Here is a 26,155-nt window from a genome sequence, read left to right as displayed (position 1 = left end):
ACCCTGTATTCAAAGTGACCAAATGGAGTCCTAAAGGCTGTTTTCCATTCATCTCCTTTCTTAATGCGTAAAAAGGTGGTAGGCTCCTCGTAGATCTAGTTTGGTAAACCGTTGAGCTCCTCTGACTGCTTCTAGAATATCCCTGATGAGAGGCAAAGGATAACGATCTTTAATAGTTATCTTATTCAGGCCTCGAAAATCCAGGCAAGGGCTAAGATCCTTTGTCTTCTTGGGTACGAAAAAGAGAGGAGCCCCGGCCGGAGAAGACGATGGAACAATAAGACCACTTTGTATGTTTTCTTCCAAGTACTCCTTTAGTACTTCCTTTTCAGGTTCCGTGAGGGAATACATCCTTCCAAAAGGAACGATAGTGCCATGTTCCAAGGGAATAGCACAATCGTAATCTCGATGTGGAGGCAACACAGGTCTGGAGGGTTTTTGAAATACATCTTGAAACTCCAAATAGTGTTCAGGAACTCCTTGGACTGTATTAATGGTCGAACCGGTAGTACCTTCCGTGATTATTGATCTCTTAGGTGACCAATACTTGTCAGAAGCAAAACAGTGCTCGTGACAAAACTGTGAAGACAAAGAGACCGTCCGGGTTGCCCAGTTCACATATGGATTATGTCTGATGAACCACGGGATTCCAAGAATGATGGCATGGTTGGGGGATGTTATGAGATCAAAGGAGATGTATTCTTGATGGTTACCGATCTGTAGACTCAGCATCAGGGTAGTTGTATCAACTGGACCCGAGGATATCAAGGATCCGTCCACTGTGTGTACTTGTTCGGGAATCTCCTTAGGTTGTGTAGGAACTTGTTGAGTAATGGCCCACTTCTTATCCATATAAATACCACTAGCTCCACAATCTAGTAGTGCCATAGTCTTTTCTTGACGGCCATCAGGGAATTGTAACATGACTGGTACTATAAACAAGGATGTGGTATTGTTATTAAAGGAACTGATGGAAGGTATAGCTGATAATCCCGTCCCCTCCCTTCTTACAGAGGACGGGAAGTGGCGTTTCCCGATGGCCTTGATAGACGTACTGGACAGGTACGAAGCATGTGGCCGGCAGAACCGCAGTACAGACACAACCCTTTCTTTCGTCTGTCTTCCCGCTCGCTAGCGGAGAGAGGGCCTCGAGTAGTATCCACCTGCATGGGTTCTCCTTCGATGTCTCTGGCAGGGAGACGAGGTTCCTCAGAACGATGCGGATAAACTTGTGAAGTGCTTGGTTGGAAAGACCCTCTACTCCTTCTCTTCTCCGATCTCCGTTCCTGAAGGCGATACTCGATGGAAAGGGCTTGAACCATCAGGCCACGAAGATCTTCTACTCTGGTGGAATGTACTAGTTCATCTTTTATTTCTTCTTTGAGTCCTCTACGAAACAAAGTCACCAAAGTACGTTCCACCCAGGTGGTCTCTGCCGCTAGCTGACGAAAGCGTGTTATGTATTGAAGGACATCTTGTGAGCCTTGATGAATATCGCATAAGGCTTCTTCCGCTGAGGCCTCCAATCCCGGACGACTAAACATTTGCTTGAAGCGATTCACGAAGGCGGGATAGTCCGACAATACCGGATAGTTGGATGATACCATCGGGGTTGCCCAGGCCAAGGCAGGACCGGATAAGGCACTGATGAGATAACCCACCTTTGTTCTGTCATGGGAGAATTGGGTGGGTCGGAAGGCGAAGTACACTGTTAAGGAATCAAGGAACTCACACAGTTTGGTTGGTTCACCAGAAAAACGATGGGTAGAGGCGGAGAGCGTCGGAACATCACCACTACGGAAAGCCAAAGCCTGTCGTAACGCAGCATTCTCACTGCGTAGTTGTTGTAATTCTTGAGCTTGTTGCTGAATTGTCGTCAGGAGAGATTGATCCGGATCTGCAGCAGCTACCACTGTGTCATCCATGGTGTTAGAAGACGTCGGGATGGTTGGGCGCTGCAATCTGTCACGACTCACGTGCTGCTTGCGTCTGGAATCTGCAGATCTAGTGGCGTGGATCTTGAGGGTTCGGCTTTGGCCCAAAAAGGGGCGACTCTTTCTGGTAGCCACGGTGCTGTAGGCAATGGAAACGCCAAGAACAGACCGGGACCTTCAGAAAATAGCGCCAGAGGGAAAAAAAACCTTCCAAGAAGGGGAAAAAACCTCCAACAGAAGATTCACAGAAGATTCCTGAAAACAAGAACAGAAGAACAGGAATCAAAAAGAACTGTAGTCAAATAGCACAGAATTGGCGAATTCCAGAACCAAAAGGCTAGGAAATCAGGAGCGAAGACACCATCTGAACAGAGAGTGTTGCAGCGCAAAGAAAAGAAGAAAACACCTCCCTTAAATACCACAGAACAGGAAGTGACCCACAGGAAGAAAAAGGACACCATCTTAGATAGGGAAAAGTAGATAGAATAGAATGGAGTAGAAACCATAGAGAATAGGGAAGGAGGAATGCTGGGAAGAAAAGGGTAACCTGGGAAGGGGGAAAAGACATAAAGGAAAGTGCAAGAAACAAACCCAGGAAAAAAGAAGGAAGACAGAAGAAAGAAGAAAGGAGCCACAACAGGTAAGAGGGGTCAGGCGACCCCAACAAAACGGAGGGAGAGAGCAGAGCGAGGCCACATGTAAGTTCTGGGGCCTCGCAGGGTGCAGGAAAGGCTCGGGGCGCGCCGCGTCTTTAGAACGCGATGCGCGGCCCGAGCCGAACGCCCGGCTTGTGCCGAACGCTCGGCTCGCGCCGCACCGCGCAACAGTTTAGCACATTCAGCAGTGGTGGTTGCACACCATGCTTTGTGAATCTATAATGATAACCAGACCTTTTAATCCGTGCCACTGGAGTGGAATTCCGCTTCTATTCCCTTACCAACTTCTAGCACTGACATCCCAAGTGTATATGTAGTGTGTGTGTGTGTGTGCATACAGCTTGTGTGGTACATGCATGGTGTGTGTGAGTTAAAGAGAATACTGGAGAACTGTGGGATCCAGATTAGATACCCTGGCCTTTCGCACAAGAGGGACATTAGGATATTTTTGCAGATAGTCTGTATTTACTCATTCAATGTATCAACATTTGTTACAACATGTCTACATTTATCAGCATTTTCATCTTTTTGTTCATACAATCCAAACTAAGTAAACAACTAAAGCTGTCCCAATTATCTTTTGAATTATTTTAATGCCTATCTTTCCCAATTATTCCTATGACCCCACAGCATGTTTTGTAAGACAATCTATCCTTTAATACATATTTTTCTACTACCTAAATATCTATCTAATTCGTTGTTTTTAACCCTACTTTTTTGCTTTGAAGAGTTTCCCTGATACTTATGGTGGACAGGTATCTCCTTTAGGAAACTGCATTAATGAGGCATCCAAGGCTTGTGTGAACTTACTGTCTCCCCCCTATGTATTCTCCCTTTTACCTACGCTGGTGAAGTCCTGTGCCTTACTGGGCACCTAGATTGTTCACTCCCCCTCTCCATGTCCCTCCATCACTCTAGTGGTGCTCCTCACAACACTTATTTCAGTCACCCATTGTTTCCAACAACCAGCTCTCCACCCTATGTAGAGCAGACAATTTTCAACTCCTGGATATTTAGCGTACGACTAATAGTATCACCAGGTCTATAAGAAAAATGCCATTTACCAGGTAAGCATATGTTTGTGCCATGTGATGCTGTAGAATTACATACTTAGCATACTCCTGCTATCTAGTGTTGAGCTCAGACGTTTGCAAGTTGTTTTTCTTCAAAGAAGTCTCTCGAGTCACAAGACATAGTATGACGACTCCTCTTGATGTGCATTGCAGTCGGGTGTTGACTCCATGACAAACTGTTTACGCACAGCACGTGATTGTATGTATTGAGTGTCAACGTAAGAAAGCTGAGGGAAAAGCAATGTGCAGTGAAAATGCAGTAAGTAAGAGATCTGCAAAAGACAGGCTTACATGGAGGAGGGCGGGCACATCCGAATCTACAGCTCTACAAGCTATAATCAGATACTTGAAGGGTAAGTAGACTTTCCGTTCTTGTCATTTGTGGCTGTAGAACCCATGCTTAGCATAGACTGTAAAGTTGTGCCCCCCAGAAGCAGTGGCTAGTGTATAGGTGATACTGGTATCCAGAACAAAGATCTTAACACAGTGTGGTCCACAATGGCTTGCTGACGGGCTAAGAAAGATTGCAGCGCTGCTGAAGTGGCTTGTTTAAAAATATCTGCTAGTGGGATATAACCTAGGAAGGCCATGGTCTCTCCATTCTTATGAATCATAGCAAGTTTGGATACATTTAACTGTGCACCTAGCTCTGCCTGTCTTGGAGATGGGATGCCCTCAAGTAAGGCTTTGAAATGTCAACAAACAGCCAATCAGATTTAAGGAAAGGCTTTGCTTTGTCAATGTAATACATAACAACTCTTTTGATATTTAATGTGTGCAACACTCTCCTCAACAGAGTCCAGTTGCAAGAAGAAGACTGGGAGCTCTATGGTTTGGTTAAGGTAGAATGGCAACACCAACTTAGGGAGGGACTTGGGAATGGCTCCAATAACAATCCCAGTTGACCTGTATGAAGTTTTCTTGTAGAATGAGTGCTTCCAGTTCACAAATGTGCCTGAGAGAGGTAATGGCCACTGGAAGGCCACCTTCCAGGAGAGGAAAAGACGGGGTACGAATATAGAGGTTCAAAGGATGCTACTGTGAGCCTTGAGAGGACTATGTAGAGATTCCATAGAGTAACCAGAGGCACTCTAGTGGGTATAACACTCCTGAGATCCTCCATGAAGGCCTTAACAACCAGAATTCTAAAGGTTGTAAATATTCCCTATTCTGCACGTAGCTTGTGACTGCAGCTAAGTGTAACTGTAAGAAAATGAAAGTGTAGGAAAAGCCTTCCTTTTGCAAGAGCGAGAGATAACTAATTATGGTCTGGACAGGAGATTACCAAGGGTCCAGGTTCTTCAAATTGCAGTACTGAACAAATATTTCTGATTTTGCAGCATAACACACCCATGATCAGCCAGTCATCAGGGTAGGGGAAAACATGAACGCCATCCCTTAGCAAATTTGCAGTCCCTACTGCTAGGCACTTCGCAAACACTCGAGGTGATGTGGTGAACCAAAAGTAAGTACTTTGAATTGGTTGTGTTGTCCAGTTACCACAAAGCGAAGGTACAGTCCATGAGCAGAGTGGATAGGTGTGTAAACAGGAGTCGTTGAGAATGAGAATTGCTATGTAATTGAAGAAGTGGGATGGCATTCTGTAGAGTTGTCATGCAAAAAGTTTCTGATGATGTTGCGGGGGCACCCACTCTGTGGTGGCCTCTGCAGGAGGTCATGTTTTTCTTCCTGAAGGACAAAGAGATGTCCCTTGGCGAGAGCATGTGTATGGAGTGGGATGTTGGGAGGGGCTGTGTTCTTTAAAGCAACAGCCAGGTTGAACCCACTAGTCATGTATCCTCCCCTGCACAGTGATTGAGGGACGTGGGATGGGGCTTTGTGGGGGGGGGGGGCGAGATCAGGCAGTAGTAGCTCCTTCCCTGAAACCACCTTTGCCCTTACCCCTTTAGAAGCCTTTGTTGTAACCCCCTTCCTGCTTGCTGGTAGGAGCGTGGCTGCTCAGGCTTAGTTGCTTTTGTTTTCCCAATAGGCTGCTGTTTATGAAAGAGGGGTGGTTTGCAGTGCCGCCATAGATTTATTTTTTTCTTTCTTTTTCAGCATCCGTGGGCGAAAAGTTTCTCCCTCTCTAATGGGAGCTTGTGAAGCCAGTGATAGACCGCTGGATGAAGCCCAGAGATAGAGACCCAGGCATAACGCTAGTGATGACAGCAAATGGTGAAACTGAACATGACCTTGACCTTGACCGTCTACACTATTTCCTCCCCTCGTTTTCTTGGGTGACATGCATGCCCACCTTATGGAAGGCTACAGTTCTTTCAGTCACCTTATGACAGGCCAACGTATCATCAGAATATGAGGCTGTCCCTCGATAGTGGCATAAATCAGGATCACCCGGGCAGGTTTACATTAAAAGTGTCTCAGGAATTATCAATGTTACCTGGACCTGAGCACTCATCATGGGTCAAACGGACAGGGGGCTTATATTAAACTTTAGAAAAGCGTGCGACTTGCAAACGAAAATGGTTTAAGTAAAGCTCTTTGGAATGAGCTAAATATGGACCCAAGATCCCACTCACGGTTACATTATGACCAGTCTTTGGATGACCTGGGTGTCCGCTCTTTATGGGATCAGAGTTTGTCAGTGACTGCTTTTAAAAAAATAATAAATCGTATGGTAAAGAAAAAATCCCTGGTTATGGCTAAGAGACTCCTTGAAGGTAGATCCCATTCGTGGTTTACAATCAGGGAATACAAAATGCTAAAATGGCAGGTGTATTTGGACCGGGGTTGGTCAAAAAAGGTAAAATACCTATTTATTAAATAAATAAATATTTGGTCAACTCCCAGGAGGTCAAAATTTTGCACAAAGGGCAAGCTTAGGATTAATGTCATCTTGCTTCCTATGTGGGAGTGGAGTAGGGGGTGTGTTACACCTGATTTGTATATGCCAAAGCTTAAGGCAAGAACGAAGAAGGCACCTCAAGGTCTTGTTCAATCAGAGGCTTATACGTTCTTGTAGGCAGGCTGTGATCACCTGTTTTAATTCCTCAGATCCTTCATTGAATGTTAGGTTAGTAAAGTTTCTAAGGCAAGCCTCAAAAAAACTGGAAGCCCAGAGCATGCTAAAATCAGTAGTGGATGTGGAACAAGTTTGACTTCTTGCCATTAGGCTAATATCTGACAAGATGTCAACCACACACTGAGTTCGTTAGTCAATAAGGTCTTAGCCAAGGAGATAATTGTATGGTAGGACTTCTACTTAAGCTTTATGTATGTATCATCGACATGTAATGGACATTTTATTTAAGGTCTTAAGATTTGTATAGATTAATAGACCGTGGATTTTAAATTGTATCAATGAATATTATGGCCTGTGAAAAGGTTTTAATTAACTAAGATCGTGTTCTGCACAAGCTTAGGTCCTTGTTTCAAAAGGTTTTAGTTGGGTTGCTAAGTTACGACATAATTTATATTTTTAATAATGTATTGGTTTACCGCTGATTCATTTCATTGCTCTTCAAGGTATAGGTGCTCATTAAGAATTATTTTAGATTATTGCTTATTGCTGATTTCTTACATTGTTATGGTTTTAATTAACGAAACAATAAAGTTTTGATTGACTGATTGGGTCAAACGGACCAAATGGACTATTTGGATGTGATCAGAATACAGAAGACCCCTCTGGAGACTCTAGTAGAGGTAGTAGTGGTGGTGGTGCGCATGGCCGTGGAGGTAGGGGTGAGGTGTGGATAGTGGTGGAGGTAGATGTGTGGTTTCCTGCAGAGGGGGAGGACTGTTAGCTCTGTCCTTCTGCTTATTTTGTGCCAGCTCCCGGGACAGAGGCTTGGAGGAAGGTTCCAAACACAGTCTTATGCACGAGCACAGACGTCTTGGGTGTTTGTTTGAGTGGGACAGATATGGTTAGGTGATCTTGGAATGGTTTCGGTTCAGTGGTTGATAAGTCGACATTCTTGGGTGGACGTCAGCTTGGCTCCAAACCCTTTCCCGGGTGCCTACTGGAGATCAAATGTGACGGGTGCCCATGGCTTAGCCTTGGTTTGCATCCGTTCTCCAGGCCAGACGTCTAACTTCAACAGGAACAGTGCTCTACCTCGTCATCCGACTTCTTTTGGGCCCCTGTCTTGGTGGTCTAGGTTTCTGGAGCTGTTGGAATACTCCTGATTCTCGGCGTGGTCTAGGTGCAAGGACCTCTCTACGGTGTCGGCTTGATGGTCTTCATTTTATTTAGTGTCTTCTTGGATCTGAATGCAAGGCATAATGCACATGAGGCATTGTCATGGTCATGGGACAGGCACAAGTTGCACACTTCACACTGATCTGCCCATGGGCAATTCAAATTGCAGCAGGGGCAGTTTTGAAAGGGTGCCTGCTTCATCACACATGCAGCACTCTCTGGCAATGGAGGACTGAAGATGACTTTTGGTCCTACAGGGGCTGGAGGCCTTGATGCCTGTGGCATCCCTGATGTTCTTCATCACTGTCAAAGATATTTGTTCTTCAGGAGACAAAAAGAATGGAGCACTATTGAATTTGGCACAACAGGATCGGAAAGGAACCAAACTTGGAGACAACTTAGTATAAGTCCAAAATCAGGCAAAAAAAAAAAACAATCTAACATGGAGTCTTTGCCTATGGGCAATGTAGGCCGAGACAAGGAGTCACACCACATCTTTTGACTCGAGAGAATTCTTTGAAGATAAAAAAACTTGCAAAAGTCTAAACACAACACTAGATGAGAGGAGTTTGCCAAGCATGTGTATCTACAGCCACCTATGCTACAAACACTTACTCTCTATTTTAACATTCTTGGCTCTGGGCATTTCTCCCAGAAAACAAATCAAGGGACTGTGTAGCTTGATCCTGGGATCTTGTAACTTTTCCCAGTAGTCCATCAAACTTCCACACAATTAAATATGTGATAAAAGTTGCCCTTTGGTGCCCCACACTTGGGGCAGTAACTACAAATCTTTCTGTAAATTGTTTGTAACCTCAAGAGGAGTAAATATGTTTGGTGCAAATAGTTACATACAGTACTTAATTTGAGCCTATGGTTCCCAGTGGTGGCCACCGGAACACACTGTTTGGGGAACTGAAAGTATTTTTCCTCATCGGACATTTTTCGAGAGCAAGAAAGGGAAAGACACAAATACAGGAAAGAAGGAAGAAGAGAAAGAAACATAGGTAAAAAGGGGAAAAGGCAGGAAACTGCAGGAGTCAGATAAAGAGCCAGAGTGTGTCAGGCAGTGGTAGAAAGAGGCCTGAGGTGGACTCAGCAATAACAGCCTTGGTATTTGGCATGCTGACATTTGATAGCACCGGCCAGGCTTGTGAGCAGTGCTTTTGGACACCGGCACTCATTATTTTACAAATTGAACACTGGTTGAATTAAAAATATATATATTTATTTATAAGCCTAGCGTTTCTGGAGAGGTTCTGAGGAACGAGTCTAATCCTGTCTCACTCAAAATCTGAGCTCTTTACCTAGTGAGTCTTCCCATTTAAGTGTGGGTGCCCACAATTAAGAAGCCTGAGTGCCTTGCATAGCTGACTAATCATCCCGTATTTATCATAAATAATAGGTGTAGCACCCCACCCGTGAGGTGTGCGTCAGTATCTATTTCCTATATCTGTTAGACTGCATGGGAAAGTTAATGAACTAAGATAAATGTTTTGAGGAACTACTGTTGAACTTTAGGTACCATTTCTTTGAAGCATCATTCAGTAAAATGTGTTGATGCATGCTAGTATTTCCAAAAAATATACGTAATGGAAAAATCTGTGAATCATGTTTATGGGAAACATAAAAATAAACAAGCAGTGGCAAAGTTGGTAGGTCTGACATTGGTTGTCAGCATTCTGGTTTTGACGAACAAGTTACTTACCTTCTTTAATGTATTATCTGTTAGAGACTCTATCTAGCTGCAGATTCCTTACCTTAGAATTTCCCAGCCTCAGCTTGGAGTCCGGAATTTTTGCTGAGCAGTATTATGCACGTGCCGTTGGGTAGCGTTGTTCAGATCTGTGGGGCGTCATCTGCATCGTTGGAGCCGTCTGTGACGTCACGGTCGCCTATAAAGGCACCACCTAGGCACGCGTACATCAGTCATTTTTCCCACAAACTTCCACGCCAGAAGAGCAGAACCATGGATAGAACTAACAGTTCTTCTGTGCAAAACAATAGGGCCCTGAAAGGGACAATCCCTGACCCTATTAGACATATCTGCAGAGCGTGGAGCTATGAGCGGGTGTAAGGAATCTGCAGCTAGATAGACTCTCTCCCAGACAATGCGTTAATGAAGGTAAGTAACTTGTTCATCTGATAGAGACTTCTAGCTGCAGATTCCTTACCTTAGAATAGATACCCAAGCCAAAACCTCCCGGCAGTGGGCTGCGGATAGATCTTCTTACACTAGAAAGTCGTGTAGGGCCGAATGGGCAAAGTGTCCGTCTCTCCGGACCTGATTGTCCAAGCAGCAGTGGTTTGCAAACATGTGCAAGGATGCCAAAGTTGCTGCCTGACAGATATCCAAGACTGGAACACCCCGTGAAAGCACAGTGGTAGCAGCTTTGCCCCTGGTACAATGAGCCCTCAGGAGGCTGCTTCTTGGCCAGTGAGCAGCAGATCTTAATGCAGAGAACGACCCAGTGTGTAATGGTTAGTTTCTGCACTGCTCGACCCTTCTTTGCTCCCAAGTACCCCACAAAGAGTAGGTCATCCACCCAGAACTCTTTTGTGAGGTCAAGGTAGAACGACAACGCACTTTTTGGGTCCAGTCGGTGGAGTCGCTCCTCTTCCTTAGCAGGATACGGTGGCGCAAAGAAGGTGGGTAGGGTGATATACTAACCCAGATGAAATAGGGTCACCACCTTGGGAAGGAAAGAAGCACAGGTTCTGAGAACCACCTCGTCTGGGAACATAGGACCTCATTACGACATTGGCGGCAAACGCCGCCTACCACCACTGCGACGGGCGCCAACATACGGCGGCCGTGGCTACCGACCGTCCATGGAATTATGACCGTAGTAGGAATACTGCCAGAAGGCTGGCAGAATACCGGCGGCGGTCATGGCGGTAAGGTGGCGTACACCAGCAAAACACCACCTACCATATCATGTTCCATGATACGGCCTGGTGGTGTTTTGCTGGTGGATGCTGATGCTGGCAGCAGCGTTGCGTCCCATCTCCTGCCAGAGGACCCACTGCAAGCAGGTAAGTCAGGTTCTCGGACAGGAGAGGGGATGTTGTGTGCGTGTGTGGGGGTGTTTGTGACTGTGTGAATGCGTGCATGCGTGTGTAATGCGTGCATGCATGAGAGGGGGTGCGTGTACATGCATTTTGTGTTGTGTGATTGCGCGTTTGCCTGGATGTTTGTTCGTGAGTGTTGCTGTGAGTGTGTATGAATGTATGCATGCGTGGGTGAATGTGTGTATGCGTGTGTGTATGGGTGTGTGTGTATGGGTGTGTATGTATGTGCGTGTATGTGTGTATATTTGGGGGTCAGGAGGGGGAGGGTGGGGGAGGGCTCTGGGGAGGGGAAGGGGTGGGAGAAACCCCTATCAGTGCCAGGGAAGGAATTCCCTGGCACGGATAATGCCTACCGCCATGGTTTCTGTGGCGGTACAGAAACCACAGAAACCATGGCAGTGGGCGGGGTCAAAATGCCATGGGCGGCCGAGTTACAGCCGCCGGGCTGGAGACTGTAGTCTCCAGCCTAGCAGTTGTTACCGCCATGGCGGTCGGTGTGTTAACTTGGCGGTTTGCGAATGTCATAATAGTAGAGGTATGTACTGCCAGCCTGTTGGCGGTAATACCTCCACTACGGCACCGACCGCCGGGGTCGTAATGACCCCCATAGTGAGATACAGTGGTTTATATGAAAGAGCTTGCATCTCACTTACCCTCCTGGCAGATATTGGCACTAAGAAGGCTGTCTTGATGGCGATCAGCCAGAGGGGACAGTTGTGTAAGGGCTCAAAGGGAGCATACATGAGAAATGTGAGGACCAGATTTAAGTCCCATTGAGGCATAACAAAGGGCGTAGGGGGAAACATATGTACAAGCTCTTTAAGAAATTCATGTACAATAGGGGACCTGAAAAGTGAAGGGCTGATCAGGCAGCTGAAGGAATGCCATTAAGGTGGAAAGATAGCCTATGAGAGTGCGCAAGGCAGAACCCTGCTGAGTAAGGGATAGTATAAAGAGAAGGATATCAGAAAGAGAAGCAGAAAGAGGATCAATAGATCTTTCTGCACAGTAATGTACAAAGCGTTTCCAACGGCAGGCGTATACCGTCTTAGCGGAGGAATGCCTGGCTGCCAAAATAACTTTAGACTTTGGGAGGAGAACCTTTCCCAGCTGCTGTGACAGAAGATCTTCCCAAAGGGGCAGTCTGATCGGAGGATCGATGCTCATTTTCAGAAGCACGGGATAGCAGACTCTCTGTGCCCAGTCCAGAGCCACTAGGATTAACTGGGCCCGGTTGTTCTTGATCTTCTTGAGAACTGTGGGCAGAAGTGGTGTGGGCGGAAAGGCGTACAGGAGTCCTGAACTCCACTCGCGATGAACAGAGCGATTGCCGCCTTGGAAACTTCAATGCGCAATTCTGCTGGCATTGCACGTTCTCTGCAGAGGCAAACAGACCTAACTAAGGACCTCCCCACAGCTGAAAGAGTCCTTGTGCCACCTCCGGATGGAAACACCACTTGTGATCTGCTAGGCATCAACAGCTGAGTTTGTCCACACTGGCATTCAGAGAAACTGCCATGTGTTAAACAACCAGGGTTATGCCCTGCTATTCAGCCATGTCCAGAGAACAGAGCCTCTTCATAAAGGGTTCACGACCCCACACCACCCTGCTTGTTGCAGTACCACATTGCGGTAATGTTGTCTGTGAACACCTGCACTATCTTGCCTTTTACAACAGGAAGAAATGCTTTCAGTGCCAGTCTGATCGCCTGGAGCTCCATTAAAATGATATGGAGTCCAGATTCCACCAGAAACCTCTGATCTCAACCTTTCCCAAATGCCCCCCCCCCCCCCCATCCCAGAAGTGACGCATCTGTCACTACTGTGAGATCTGGCTGGAGAAGGGAGAGGAGTCTGCCTCTGACCCAATCGCAGTTCACTAACCACCACTGCAGGTCTTTTGCAGTTCCCTCCGAGATCTGAACCATGTCAGTGAGATTCCCCTGATGCTGTGCCCACTGGAACTTCAGGTCCCACTTCAAAGCCCTCATATGCCATCTGGCATGCTTGACTAACAGGATGCAGAAGGCCATGTGGCCCAACAGCCTCAGACTCTGTCTCACCGAAATCCAGGATAGAGGCCGAAACATTGGTATCATAACCTGAATATCCTGTACTCGCTGCTCAGGAGGATAAGCCTGAAACTGCATTGTGCTAGAACAGCTTCAATGAAAGGGAGCTTCTGCGAGGGAGTCAGGTGTGACTTTGGCAATTTTATAGTGAACCCCAGCGAATCCAGGAGTCTGAAGGTAGGTGACGAGAGCCAGGGGCGTAGGCGCCTTCAACAGCCAGTCATCACAGTAGGGGAAGACTGAAATCCCTTAGCTGGGCAGATGAGCTACTACCTCCGCCATCACTTTTGTGAACACCGAAGGGGCACTGATGAGACCGAAGGGGAGCATTGTAAACTGAAAGTGTTCATTGCCCCCCTTGAACCGCAAGTAATGCCTGTGGGCAGGTAGGCTGGGGATGTGAAAATACGCAGCCTGCAAGTCCAGCGCTACCATCCAGTCTCCTTGATCTAGAGCAGACAAGACCTGAGTGTAGGAAAGTACCATCTTGCCTGGCATGTTACTCCCATATTTCACTGTATATATGTTGTTTTAGTCTATGTGTCACTGGGACCCTGCCAGGCAGGGCCCCAGTGCTCATAAGTATGTCCCCTGTATGTGTTCCCTGTGTGATGACTAACTGTCTCACTGAGGCTCTGCTAACCAGAACCTCAGTGGTTATGCTCTCTCTGCTTTCCAAATTGTCACTAACAGGCTAGTGACCAATTTCACCAATTCACATTGGCATACTGGTACACCCATATAGTTCCCTAGTATATGGTACTGAGGTACCCAGGGTATTGGGGTTCCAGGAGATCCCTATGGGCTGCAGCATTTCTTTTGCCACCCATAGGGAGATCTGACTATTCTTACACAGGCCTGCCAGTGCAGCCTGAGTGAAATAACGTCCATGTTATTTCACAGCCATTTACCACTGCACTTAAGTAACTTATAATTCACCTATATGTCTAACCTTCACCTGGTGAAGGTTGGGTGCAAAGTTACTTAGTGTGTGGGCACCCTGACACTAGCCAAGGTGCCCCCACATTGTTCAGGGCAAATTCCCCGGACTTTGTGAGTGCGGGGACACCATTTCACGTGCGCACTATACATAGGTCACTACCTATGTATAGCGTCACAATGGTAGCTCCGAACATGGCCATGTAACATGTCTAAGATCATGGAATCGTCACCCCAATGCCATTCTGGCATTGGGGAGACAATTCCATGATCCCCGGGTCTCTAGCACAGAACCCGGGTACTGCCAAACTGCCTTTCCGGAGTCTCCACTGCAGCTGCTGCTGCTGCCAACCCCTCAGACAGGTTTCTGCCCTCCTGGGGTCCAGGCAGCCCTGGCCCAGGAAGGCAGAACAAAGGATTTCCTCTGAGAGAGGGTGTGACACCCTCTCCCTTTGGAAATAGGAGTAGCCTCCCCCAGCCTCTGGAAATGCTTTGATGGGCACAGATGCTGCCCATCTCTGCATAAGCCAGTCTACACCGGTTTAGGGATCCCCCAGCCCTGCTCTGGCACGAAACTGGACAAAGGAAAGGGGAGTGACCACTCCCCCGACCTGCACCTCCCAGGGGAGGTGCCCAGAGCTCCTCCAGTGTGCCCCAGACCTCTGCCATCTTGGAAACAGAGGTGTTGCTGGCACACTGGACTGCTCTGAGTGGCAAGTGCCAGCAGGTGACGTCAGAGACTCCTTCTGATAGGCTCTTACTTTTCTTACTAGCCTATCCTCCTTCCTAGGTAGCCAAACCTCCTTTTCTGGCTATTTAGGGTCTCTGCTTTGGGGAATTCTTCAGATACCGAATGCAAGAGTTCACCAGAGTTCCTCTGCATCTCCCTCTTCACCTTCTGCCAAAGGATCGACCGCTGACTGCTCAGGACGCCTGCAAAACCGCAACAAAGTAGCAAAGACGACTACTGCAACCTTGTATCACTTCACCCTGCCGGCTTTCTCGACTGTTTCCTAGTGGTGCATGCTCTGGGGGTAGCCTGCCTCCTTCTTGCACCAGGAGCTCTGAAGAAATCTCCCGTGGGTCGACGGAATCTTCCCCCTGCAACCGCAAGCAACAAAAGACTGCATCACCGGTCCTCTGGGTCCCCTCTCAGCACGACGAGCGTGGAACTCAGCAACTCTGTCCAAGTGACTCCCACAGTCCAGCGACTCTTCAGTCCAAGTTTGGTGGAGGTAAGTCCTTGCCTCCCCACGCTAGACTGCATTGCTGGGTACCGCGTGATTTGCAGCTGCTCCGGCTCCTGTACATTCTTCCAGGATTTCCTTCGTGCACAGCCAAGCCTGGGTCCCCGACACTCTAACCTGCAGTGCACAACCTTCTGAGGTGTCCCTTTTCTGACTTCGGGTGGACTCCGGTTCACTCCTCTTCTAAGTGCCTGTTCCGGTACTTCTGTGGGTGCTGCCTGCTTCTGTGAGGGCTCCCAGGCTTGCTGGGCGCCCCCTCTGTCTCCTCATCCAAGTGGCGACATCCTGGTCCCTCCTGGGCCACAGCAGCATCCAAAAACCCTAACCACGACCCTTGCAGCTAGCAAGGCTTGTTTGCGGTCTTTCTGCATGGGAACACCTCTGCAAGCTTCTTCACGACGTGGGACATCCATCCTCCAAAGGGGAAGTTCCTAGTCCTCTTCGTTCTTGCAAAACACCAAGCTGCTTCCATCCGGTGGCAGCTTACTTGCACCCTCAGCTGGCATTTCCTGGGCTCCTGCCCACTCTCGACACTGTCGCGACTCTTGGGCTTGGTCCCCTTGTCTTACAGGTACTCAGGTCCGGAAATCCACTGTTGTTGCATTGCTGGTGTTGGTTTTCCTTGCAGAATCCTCCGATCACGACTTCTGTGCTCTCTGGGGGTTGTAGGTGCACTTTACACCTACCTTTCAGGGTCTTGGGGTGGGCTATTTTTCTAACCCTCACTGTTTTCTTACAGTCCCAGCGACCATCTACAAACTCACATAGGTTTGGGGTCCATTCGTGGTTCGCATTCCACTTTTGGAGTATATGGTTTGTGCTGCCCCTATACCTATGTTCTATTGCAATCTATTGTAACTTTACACTGCTTGCATTACTTCCTTTTGCTATTACTGCATATTTTTGGTATTGTGTACATATATCTTGTGTATATTTGGCATCCTCATATTGAGGGTACTCACTGAGATACTTTTGGCATATTGTCATAACAATAAAGTACCTTTATTTTTAGTATATCTGTGTATTGTGTTTTCTTATGATATTGTGCATATGACACCAGTGGTATAGTAGGAGCTTTGCATGTCTCCTAGTTCAGCCTAAGCTGCTCTGCTATAGCTACCTTCTATCAGCCTAAGCTGCTAGAAACACCTCTTCTACACTAATAAGGGGAAACTGGACCTGGCACAAGGTGTAAGTACCTTTGGTACCCACTACAAGCCAGGCCAGCCTCCTACACTGAGCAAGAATGAGCATCTTGAATTTCTCCTTTTTTGAGGAATAGACTGAAATCCCACAAATCCAGAATAGGGCGAAGACCCTTGTTCTTTATGGGAATCAGAAAGTAGCTGGAATAACAACAACTGCCCACTTCTGACATCGGGACCCTTTCTATGGCTCCCTTGGTCAAGAGAGGCATAACTTCCTTGTGGAGCAAGATTAAGTGGTCCTCCATCATCTGTTCTTTTAATGGAGGCGTGGAGGGAGGGAAAGACTGGAAGAAGAGGGAATAGCCCTTTTGTATGATCTGCAAGACCCACTTGTCCGATATTATGGAGCGCCAGTGAGGGAGATTAAACTGAATCCTCCATCCAACTGGACCCATTGGGTCTTGTAGAATCATACTAGGAGGACTTGGGTGCTGTTGAGGAGGGGGGGCTGGGTGGTGGACGATTTCTGGCCAGACCCTCTGGGTCTCAAGGGTACCACGACCTCGTCCCCGCACAGGATGCTAACCTGATGGTGGACACTGACTAGTCTGTGGGTGCCGTGGAACCCCGCCCCTTATGAAGCCTCTAAAGGGGCAAAAGGTAGACTACTGGCGAGGGTGCGCTGAGAGGCCCAAGGACCTAGCCGTAGCCCGAGAATCCTTGAAGCACTCTAGCACTGAATCTGCCTTTTCACAGAATAGGCGCGAGCCCTCAAAGGGCATGTCCATAAGGTTTGCCTGGACATCGCCCGAAAAGCCACATGTACGAAGCCAGGGGTGGCAATGAAGGGCCACCGTCGATGAAATCGCCCTACCCAGTGAGTCAGTCGTGTTCAAACCCCACCTTACTGTAAACTTCGCTGCATCTCTCCCATCCTTAACAGCTTTTGAGAGACTGTTCCTGCACGTCCGCTGGGACCTGTGGCAGCACCTGTGCCACTGTATCCCATAAAGTATGGGAAAAACGGGCCAACTGGCATGAGGTGTTTACACACTGCAATGCCAGGCTGGAGGAAGAAAACATTTTCTTCCCAAGCTGATTCAGCCTCTTGGATTCCCTAGCCGGGGGAGCAGAAGGGAAGGCACCATGGGAAGTGGAGGCCGAGACCACCAAGCTCTCCAGGGTGGGGTGTTGGGTGAGGAAACTAGGATCATTTGAAGCAAGGCCATGGCGACGGATAATTGTCCTATTTACAGGAGCCCCTGTCCTGGGTTTAGACCACGTCCCCAGAAGGACATCAGTGAGGGCTTTGTTAAAGGGTAACATTGGTTCCGATGTGGAAACCCCCGGCTGAAGCACCTCAGTCAGGAAGTTAATCCTGACCGGCACCGTATGCAAATCCAGGTCCAAGATCTCATCTGCCCTACACACCACCATAGCATACAAAGCTCCCTCCTCCGTAGCCACCGTAGGAGGTGAGTGCATGCCAGCATCTCGAGGTGTCCGATCCACTGGCTTCTCCTAGTTCCTCATACCAGTCTATTTGCTCCAAATCGAACTCTATATGATCCTTAGACCCTTCCTATTCCTCATCTGTGCCTAGTTACTCATAATAAGACTCAGCGTCATTGCAGATCCAGCATCGGATCCAAGGCGCCCCATCGGAGCTGAGGCCAAAGCCGCACCGTGGAATCTGATGGGGCCCCTGCTGACCTCGTGGGGCCCGAAGGCACACCAGCAGGGGCAGCCCGCTCGAATACTAGACGCCTGGGCCCCCACTATTATAACAAACACTGGCAAAAATATTTTTTAGTCTCAAAATGCGCACATTACCACAGTATTCCCTGGCACTGAACAAAAGTACTTTGTGTGCCAATGTGCTCCTTGTGAAAGAGCAGAATGCTGTCACTCACAGTGAAGCCAGCTGATACAAACAGAGAGAGGGAACGAGAGAGAGGGAGAGATAGAATGTTAATAAAAACACCTAACTTAATTAAGGGCCCAATTCCTAAAGAAGGTCACAAAAGTGCACCCATGGTGTATGTTCTTGCATTAGTGCAGATTTACAACGTTCATGAATTAAAAAGCCATGGAATAAAAATCTTTCAAAATCACAAGTTCACTTTCCCTCCAATCACTTTTTTCCCCAACCATAGAACAGGTTTTACTTCTACCTTTGTCAGTAGTAAATTTCCAACCTTTCTCAGGATGAGAAAAGATTAGAGAAGAACTAGTGAAAATCCCTAAAACATGCCAAGTTAGTAGGTTTGCACAGACTCGAATGGGCATTCCAACCTTGTAACTATTACTTACTCCTACCTCTAGCCCCACTGTGGAGACCTGTGGAAGGTGGCAAAATAAGGGAATTGCTAGTATTCAAACCCTACTATGCTAAGAGCCCTAGGCATAATCAGAGAGGCTCTTATTTAATGAGACTGCTGGCACCAAAGGGACAAGTGATTTTTCTTACAGTACGTGTAGATTTATGAAGCACCCTGTCCCATGGAGAAGTAGATATTTTCTTAAATTCTACACCCTTGATGAGTCATTGAAGGAAACACTCCTTAAATTGCATACAGCATAGCATGGCATAAATATGCTCTCAATTAACCATCTCAAAAAACAATTCCATATCACTGGCACTGCTGAATGGTTGTCACCATCTATACTCCCTGTGATGTGCAACAACCTCTCCAAATTATATGACCTTCTCTGCCCCCGAAAAAATACAGAGTGATCAAGATGTATTAACATTGGTACCATTCTCAGTAACCTAGAGTTCAGACTCTTGCTGAATATTTTATTATCAGTTTGAGCATGGAGAGGGGGCAGTATGAAGTCATGTTTAGTGAATCTCAACCTGGCTTTGGTAGTACTAGAATAAGTGCCTCCTCAAGCAGACTACCTGCATTCCTGGGGTTGCTATAAAGATCTAGATGGGACTTACCTGAAGACTTCCTGGAGTGTGAGGAGAATTGATGTAAGTACCCCTGGGAGAGGTACCAAGACCTCCTACACGAATGGGACCTGGACCAGCGCAGACAGTCATGGCAAGTGGCCGAGATCTTCATGGCCCAATCATAGATGTCCTTGGGGGTATTACACTCTGCACACAACACAGAGTTGTGGTCCCTCTCCAGGCACTACAGAGATACAAAGTAGGGGTCCCTCTCCAGGCAACACATAGAGACAAAGTAGGTGTCCGCGACCATCATCAGTCAATGACAGGTACCACATGGCTAGAACCTGGTGGGTTTCTTTGGGGATATCACTGAAAAAATGGAAGAAATGCACACTAGACTTCAACAAAAAATTGAAAGAAATCAGAAGAGCTCGATCCAGATCCATGGTGATGGCACAGAAAAGCAGAAACTGAGGTCAGTGTGCTGGGGTGGTGCCTATATAGGCATCGCACACGTCAATTATGGTGTGGACAACATCAACGACACCAAGGAGAGCCAAATGATGCCACCTACCAGCACACAAGGATTTTCCTCAAAAAATTCCAGAACCAATCTGACTCCTGGAAATATTAGAAGGTAAGGAATCGGCAGCAATAAGTCTCTATCAGCCGAGTACTGAACCCTCTCTCAGGAGGCCAATATGACTTGAGCTATAAGTCTGGGCTCCTGAGTATTTAAAAGGGATGGTGTTTTCCTCTTTTTGCTACAGCTAGTGATAAATTTCAAACACAAGCCTGTGGATGTTCCAAACCCACAGCCTGCATTCAGTATGTGGCATGTGCCACCTTCAAAATGGCTGCATGCCACTCTGATCTGAAGGACGCCAGGACTGTGCAGCACAAGCCCCTCTGCTGCCATCTCCAGGGATGTTAGTCTGGCCCAGACGGCGCAGACTTGCTTCCGGTGTTACTGCTGAGCACCTCCTGCTTTTGCTGGATCACTGCCATCATGGGAGCTGGTACAGCATGCCCTGCAAATGCACCCCTCTTCACTTCCCGTTTATTTTTGTATTTCTGCCTTCTTCAGATTCTTTGATCATGTATTTGAAGAAAACAAAGTAATATTTATGAGCCAAATATAAAGCTAATAGGGTCATCATCACTTATCTTTTAGGTAGCGCACTAAATCTGAAGGTAAGCAATTCCCGAGAAAGCCAAGGAGAGTCCCTAACAAAGCATTCTAGTCTAGTTCTGAAAGTTTTCCTAACTGTTCTGGTAGGGTTTTTATAGTCAACATGCTTGTGATAGAAAGGCTCATCCTCCCGCCCTAGTCTATATATAATCTTGAGAGGTCATGTTTGTTCGACCATAAGATCCTGCACACATGATGTACGAGTAGTCGAATCCCCATAATTGCCGGTGTGCATTATTCTGAAGGGCAGTTAACTTCACCCTTTCTTGCAGTGTTAGCCAATGCTGAGAACGAGAAGCACTGGAGACTTGATCTCTGGGAGCTTGGTCTGTAACTGCCCGTAATGCAGCATCCTGCAGAATCTGCAGCTTTCCTTGGCTCTTGTTTGTGGATCCAATCATCAATGAATGCACCAATCTATTTTCATTCCAAGTATGGTTCATGCAAATTTCTCTCTGACTCAGCTAGAAATGGGCATACTGTGTAAAGTAGACTTACTGTATTTATCTGGGAGTCCGTGGACACATGAGAATAAAAATATCACACAAGGATTTGAAATTGTAATTTATGAGGGTGGCTGTACTGTGACCTATTGTTTTAGTTTTCTTTGGAGTGGAATCAGGAGCTCAGTCTTGTCGTTTTAGGACTTAGCTAGTTTTTGGACATCGGAGGTGAGTACTACCAAAAATGTAAGATTTTATGAGATAAATTATCATCTGTGAGAAAAAATAATCTGGAATTCGTCTGCATAAGTGCAGAATGATATATCTGACTCACAAGCTAGCTCATGTAAAGGTTGAACACACACGTTAAAAGGAAGGAAGGGGTTAGACAAAACCCTTGGAGGACAACAAACTTCAGCGAAAGGCTGTGACATTTTGCCTCCTGTTTTCACACCCACATGGTGCTCCATAAGAAACAAGTTAAATCCCTGTGCTGCTATCCCACACAGTGCCACCACCTCTAGCAAATGTTTCCCCAACATGTCATGGTTGAAGGTTGACAGGTCACTTACAAATGCTGCCTTCAATTTGTCCATAATGCTAGGGATGGTATTTTGCACATTCTGCAGTGCTGTCTCTGTTCCTCGGTTTGACCTGCATCTTGACTGCCCTACGCCGATCCAGCTATTCTATAAAAACTGTCCTCACTACTTTTAACATGTGGGGGGTATTGTAAATGGGCTGATAGCAATTTAAGGATTCAGTGTACAAACTGTATTATAAAGAAAACTGATTTACATTTGTTTGGTGCATTCAGTATGGTGCCTTTTCAAGGACTCAACTACAAAGTACATAATTTAAATGAACAGAAAACAGCTTGTGATTATAAGATTTATGAGTGCTTTATGTACCCGGGCCTTATGCGACTGATAGGATTCATTTCCTGAATAACTGTTGAAATGTATTTCACGGATCACTCTCTAAAACCACCACCAGCAATGCTCGAAATACACGAGCATTATGGTGTGAATGACAGAAGGGCAGTCTCGCTTGAGCTCACATGACCTTTGCATACTCCAAAATCCCATCCGAGACAAAAGTAAGAGAACATCTGAACACTAAAACCTTGCTCTTTGATTCACTCACACTGCAGAACCACACCAACAATGCACTCCAAAGATCAATCTGAACAAAGCTGAGAGGTGAGATCAGAGAATGGAGCATATGAGAAATCCTCTCTGTGGACTAACCGAGCACGGAGGGCCAAGTTATCATTCTATGAAGAATGTTCTTTTTCACCATCAAGTCATTTTCCCCAGATCTCCTCTGATAACACCGTGTTTAAAATGAACTTTTCATTGGGAAAACCCTTTGAAGCTGTGTTTTTTTTTAAAATAGCTTTTATGTAGCGTGGACAATACCTAGTCGGGAATCATACCACTTTACAGAGTAATATAACATTCGAACATCAGTAATGGTTAACATAAATAACATACAGTATGCTACTTAACTTAAATAGAAGTATCAGAGTTGACAAATATTAATAAATTAGGCCCTGTTTATAGTAAAATACTGTTCAGTCTAACAGGCTTTGTAAACGACACAGCAACATTCCCACAAATTACAGCTCCTCGTGCCCCCAAAGGGCATTTTGAAGGCCCTCCTATAGTCGAAGAGGACGAAATGCATTGCAGAAGGCTTATAGATATTTTTATATTAAATATCCAACAATCCTGGGAGCACTCCATGTCTCCACGCATGCCCCTTAAAGTCGCAGAGTGTCTGTGTAGAGAATGAGGGCCACTACTCACTTCTGATGGAAGAGAAGCTTTGCAGCCGCCAAAAGCACAATGACCAGGACCACCAGTCGCAATGTGTTCATCCGCATGTACCGTGAAAAATATCCCACTGTAAAAGGTAAAACAGAAACAATATTAGGGGATATGTTTTAAGGGTACGGAAATCAGCCTACACAGGAAGAGAATGAAGCCTTTCTTTGAAGGAGAATCTGTAGACTTGCACCACCTCAAGAACTGTAGGCCGACGAAAGCCCCTAAACAGAGAGAAATGGGCTCAACGGATCTGAAGAAGTGGTGTTCACTCAAGGTACACTTGGTGTGATGTTCCCATTGACCGTGCTTGCATGCCAACCAATGCCATGTAGTAATGGACAGGTGTACAGACTGTATGCTTGCGCTAATATGCAAAACATTAAACTCTTACACGACAATAAATGGACAAATCCAAAGATTTAAGGGGTGTGCATATACTAATATGTTATTTGAAAACTTCAGAAACAATTCTGTTGATAATAGAAATCTCAATGCAGTTCATCAGAAACCTATACCACTCTTCATATTTTGAAACAGGTATATTATTCTCCTGGCAAAGAATAAGTGTACTCGAAAAGTATTGAGAATTTAGTTAGCAATACGTGCTACCAATTTAGAAACAATCGGAGAATCACTTTTAAATTGCATTTGTTGTATACAAAATCTTCGGGTGGATAAAAGAGGAGCAATGAATTCACCATTGTTTTTTTCCTCACTAATGATTTGAAAAAGATTTGTAAAATTTTGAATTAGAAGTTAAATCACAACATAGAAGATAAAAACATGAAACATGTTTTTAAGGTATTAATTTGCGCATTTGCATCAGTGGAATTTTTATATTATTAGCATGTAAATGTGAATTGGGAATCATGACCTAACAATTCATGGAGCTGCGATTAGATAAAAGTATTTTCAAAGGCCATGTAGAAACACTTAATTCATTGTTATTAACTAAGAGCTGCAGAGAAAGGTCTGTCATAGCTAACATAAAACTATGCCCTGGCCATTCTAAAAAAATCTTCCAGATAGGTGACCAGAAAACGTGGCCGAAGAAAGAAAGAAAGATGAGCACAACTCTAAGCCTAATACTATGGGAGAGGGCTACTTCATGTGATGAGGAATTAAAGAAAAATGGATTGACTATTACTCACAAAACCAATGCGTCAATCAATGTTCAGTTGTGTTTGTCATACTGTCAAGATTCTGCCCCACTAATTCAATTCATAGATAAACCAATGCTGAAGTAGCGGATTCAATCCACCCTACTGGGTATTCTCTCCCTACCAAGTATTCTTAGGACATATAATTATCCATTATCTTTCAGGCTGTCAACATAGATAAACAAGCAAAAAGCCTGCAATTCCACACATCATCAATGCAAACATATGCAAAGTGCAGCACTTAAACAAATCAATAGTATTAGACTATTCACAACAAAAGGTGTGGAGAGATGCAAACCACAGAAGTTCGACTGCATGGCATTTTAATAAGTCTCTAAATGTGTCATACCTATTGACTGGTACAAGCATTATTTTATCCTCTTGAGATAACTGAACTCTCAAAAGAATTGGGATGAGCGGTGCAGAGGTATTTAACCTGAATGTAAGAATAAAAGAATTCTACTGAGATGCCAGTTTTTCTCCACCTGTAGGGAAACTGTCTGTCTCTTGCTTCAACCTTCCGATTGCTAACTAAAAGCCTCGCTCAGGTCCTGCTGCAACTTCTGATAAGATAACATGGGCGACTTCTCTTAAGCCACAGATTTAGGATTGGAAGTCCTTCTCCTCCGACTAGAAACAGCCACTCACCCGGCTACGATCCTCCACAGGCAAGAATTATCACTTTTCCTCATGGCCAGACATTAAAATGCAACTCTGCCCTTTTCTCATAAATCAGTATATACTGTATGCCTCCCCTATCCAGCGCTCCCTTACTTTACACTCGCCTTGATGGTTTGGGGAGACTTCTTTTAGAATCCTTTTTCCCCCCATGGGGACCCTTCTTGCATCCATGCCTAACTCTGCCTAGCTTGGGTGCCAGTGGGGCCATACCTTACCCATAACTACTCCAATGAGCACGTCATCTGTCCTGTAATCATTGAAAATGGCTGACGGTATACCAACTAGCGCAATTATGAATTAACCTGTTAACTAATTGTCAGATCAACAGTATAGGGGTTTACAATGTTCCATAATGTATAGCTGTCCCCACTGCTTACTCAAATGATTAACAACTTAACAATGCAGACTAACCCTCTCTCAAACGTTTGGTAGACACAATTTCCTCTGACTTGCAATTTCATTTCTGTTGCAAACTCATATTTTCACAGTATCATTAGACAGAACTGCACACCCTCTAAACACACACGGATACGCCATACATTTTGGTATAACTATGAACAAAACAGTTCGCCTCCACAACCCAAAGTAATGTTCCTCGCCATAAGCTACAAAAAGCACATTATTCAGAACTCTTAACATATACCCAATGCACCCACAAAAGCAAATGGCTAACAAGCCATCCAAACAGTAATGAGTATTTCCGACTGCCTCACTAAGAACTCCTCATGTCGGATAATGTGCATGCCAAACAAGCTCCATGCTACATAAACAATTTTGTAAAGTCCTCCTGGCCGATCCATCACAAAGACATTCCAACAAGTTAGGCGCTCTCACATGACACAGGAACATATGAGTAAGGACCAGTGGTAGGCGATCCTCAGAGGCTGATTCAGAATCCAGCTGAAGGAATCCTCAACTCCAAGTGTTGAAGTGATAAAGACTCCTCAAGTGTTGAAGACATAAAGACTCCTCTAATGTTGGAAAGCCATGCCAGTGCCAGTAAGTGCCCTTACAAATTCCTGTAGGATATCAGTGCCCGTTCTCGTCTTTAAAGGGGTCAATGTAGAGGAAAAAAACAGAGCTCTCAATACCCATTCCTGCATTACTAAAGGTTGCCCTCTTTAAGTATTCTAGAGTGTTGCTTTGCCTGATGATGTTTGAGAAGTTTTGTGACATCATTCAGGTGGGTTGGGCCCTCCAACCTGATCAGAACCAACAGACAAACAGCTTTCAGTCACAGCCAGCATCGAAATCTTGTGATGACATCACAAACACTCCAGCTCAGGGTGGCTCTAGAATATTCCTTCTGGTAAATACACAAACAGCATTCACACAAATAAAACCTTGTTCAAACGTACACAATAAAAAACAAAACAATCAGTAACCTGCCCAGAAAACATGTTCAGGCCTGAGTAAAACCATGACACCGGTCAGTGTGTTCTCAGGTTTACCTCTGCCAAGCAAATCGAAGCCACAAATACCCCGAAAGGTCACCAACAGCATTACAAGAAGGTGCACCTGCATTTAGTGGAACAACTGTTGTGGGCTTGTTTCCTCTGTGTGGCCACCCAGAATTTGAGAGATTTCCCATAGTTTAGGATACATTTTATTTCGCAGAAATAGCTTTTGACGTGAAAAATATAGTCAA

The 26,155-nt window shown here is 45.8% G+C and overlaps 1 protein-coding gene across 1 annotated transcript in view; it reads right to left on the bottom strand.

Moving 5' to 3' along the window:
* The window catches only part of LOC138261091 (hexosaminidase D-like), a 232,438-nt gene that overhangs the window by 141,357 nt on the left and 64,926 nt on the right, over positions 1-26,155 (bottom strand). The window contains exon 2 of the mRNA XM_069209728.1: positions 22,646-22,742. Within this exon, the coding sequence (XP_069065829.1) occupies positions 22,646-22,742 (97 nt within the window). The remainder of the gene's footprint in view (positions 1-22,645; positions 22,743-26,155) is intronic.

Source organism: Pleurodeles waltl, chromosome 10 (genome assembly GCF_031143425.1).
Source record: "Pleurodeles waltl isolate 20211129_DDA chromosome 10, aPleWal1.hap1.20221129, whole genome shotgun sequence".
Taxonomy (NCBI): Eukaryota; Metazoa; Chordata; class Amphibia; order Caudata; family Salamandridae; genus Pleurodeles; species Pleurodeles waltl.
The sequence above is the reverse complement of the archived record's forward strand: the minus strand, read 5'-3'. Positions and strand labels throughout refer to the sequence as shown.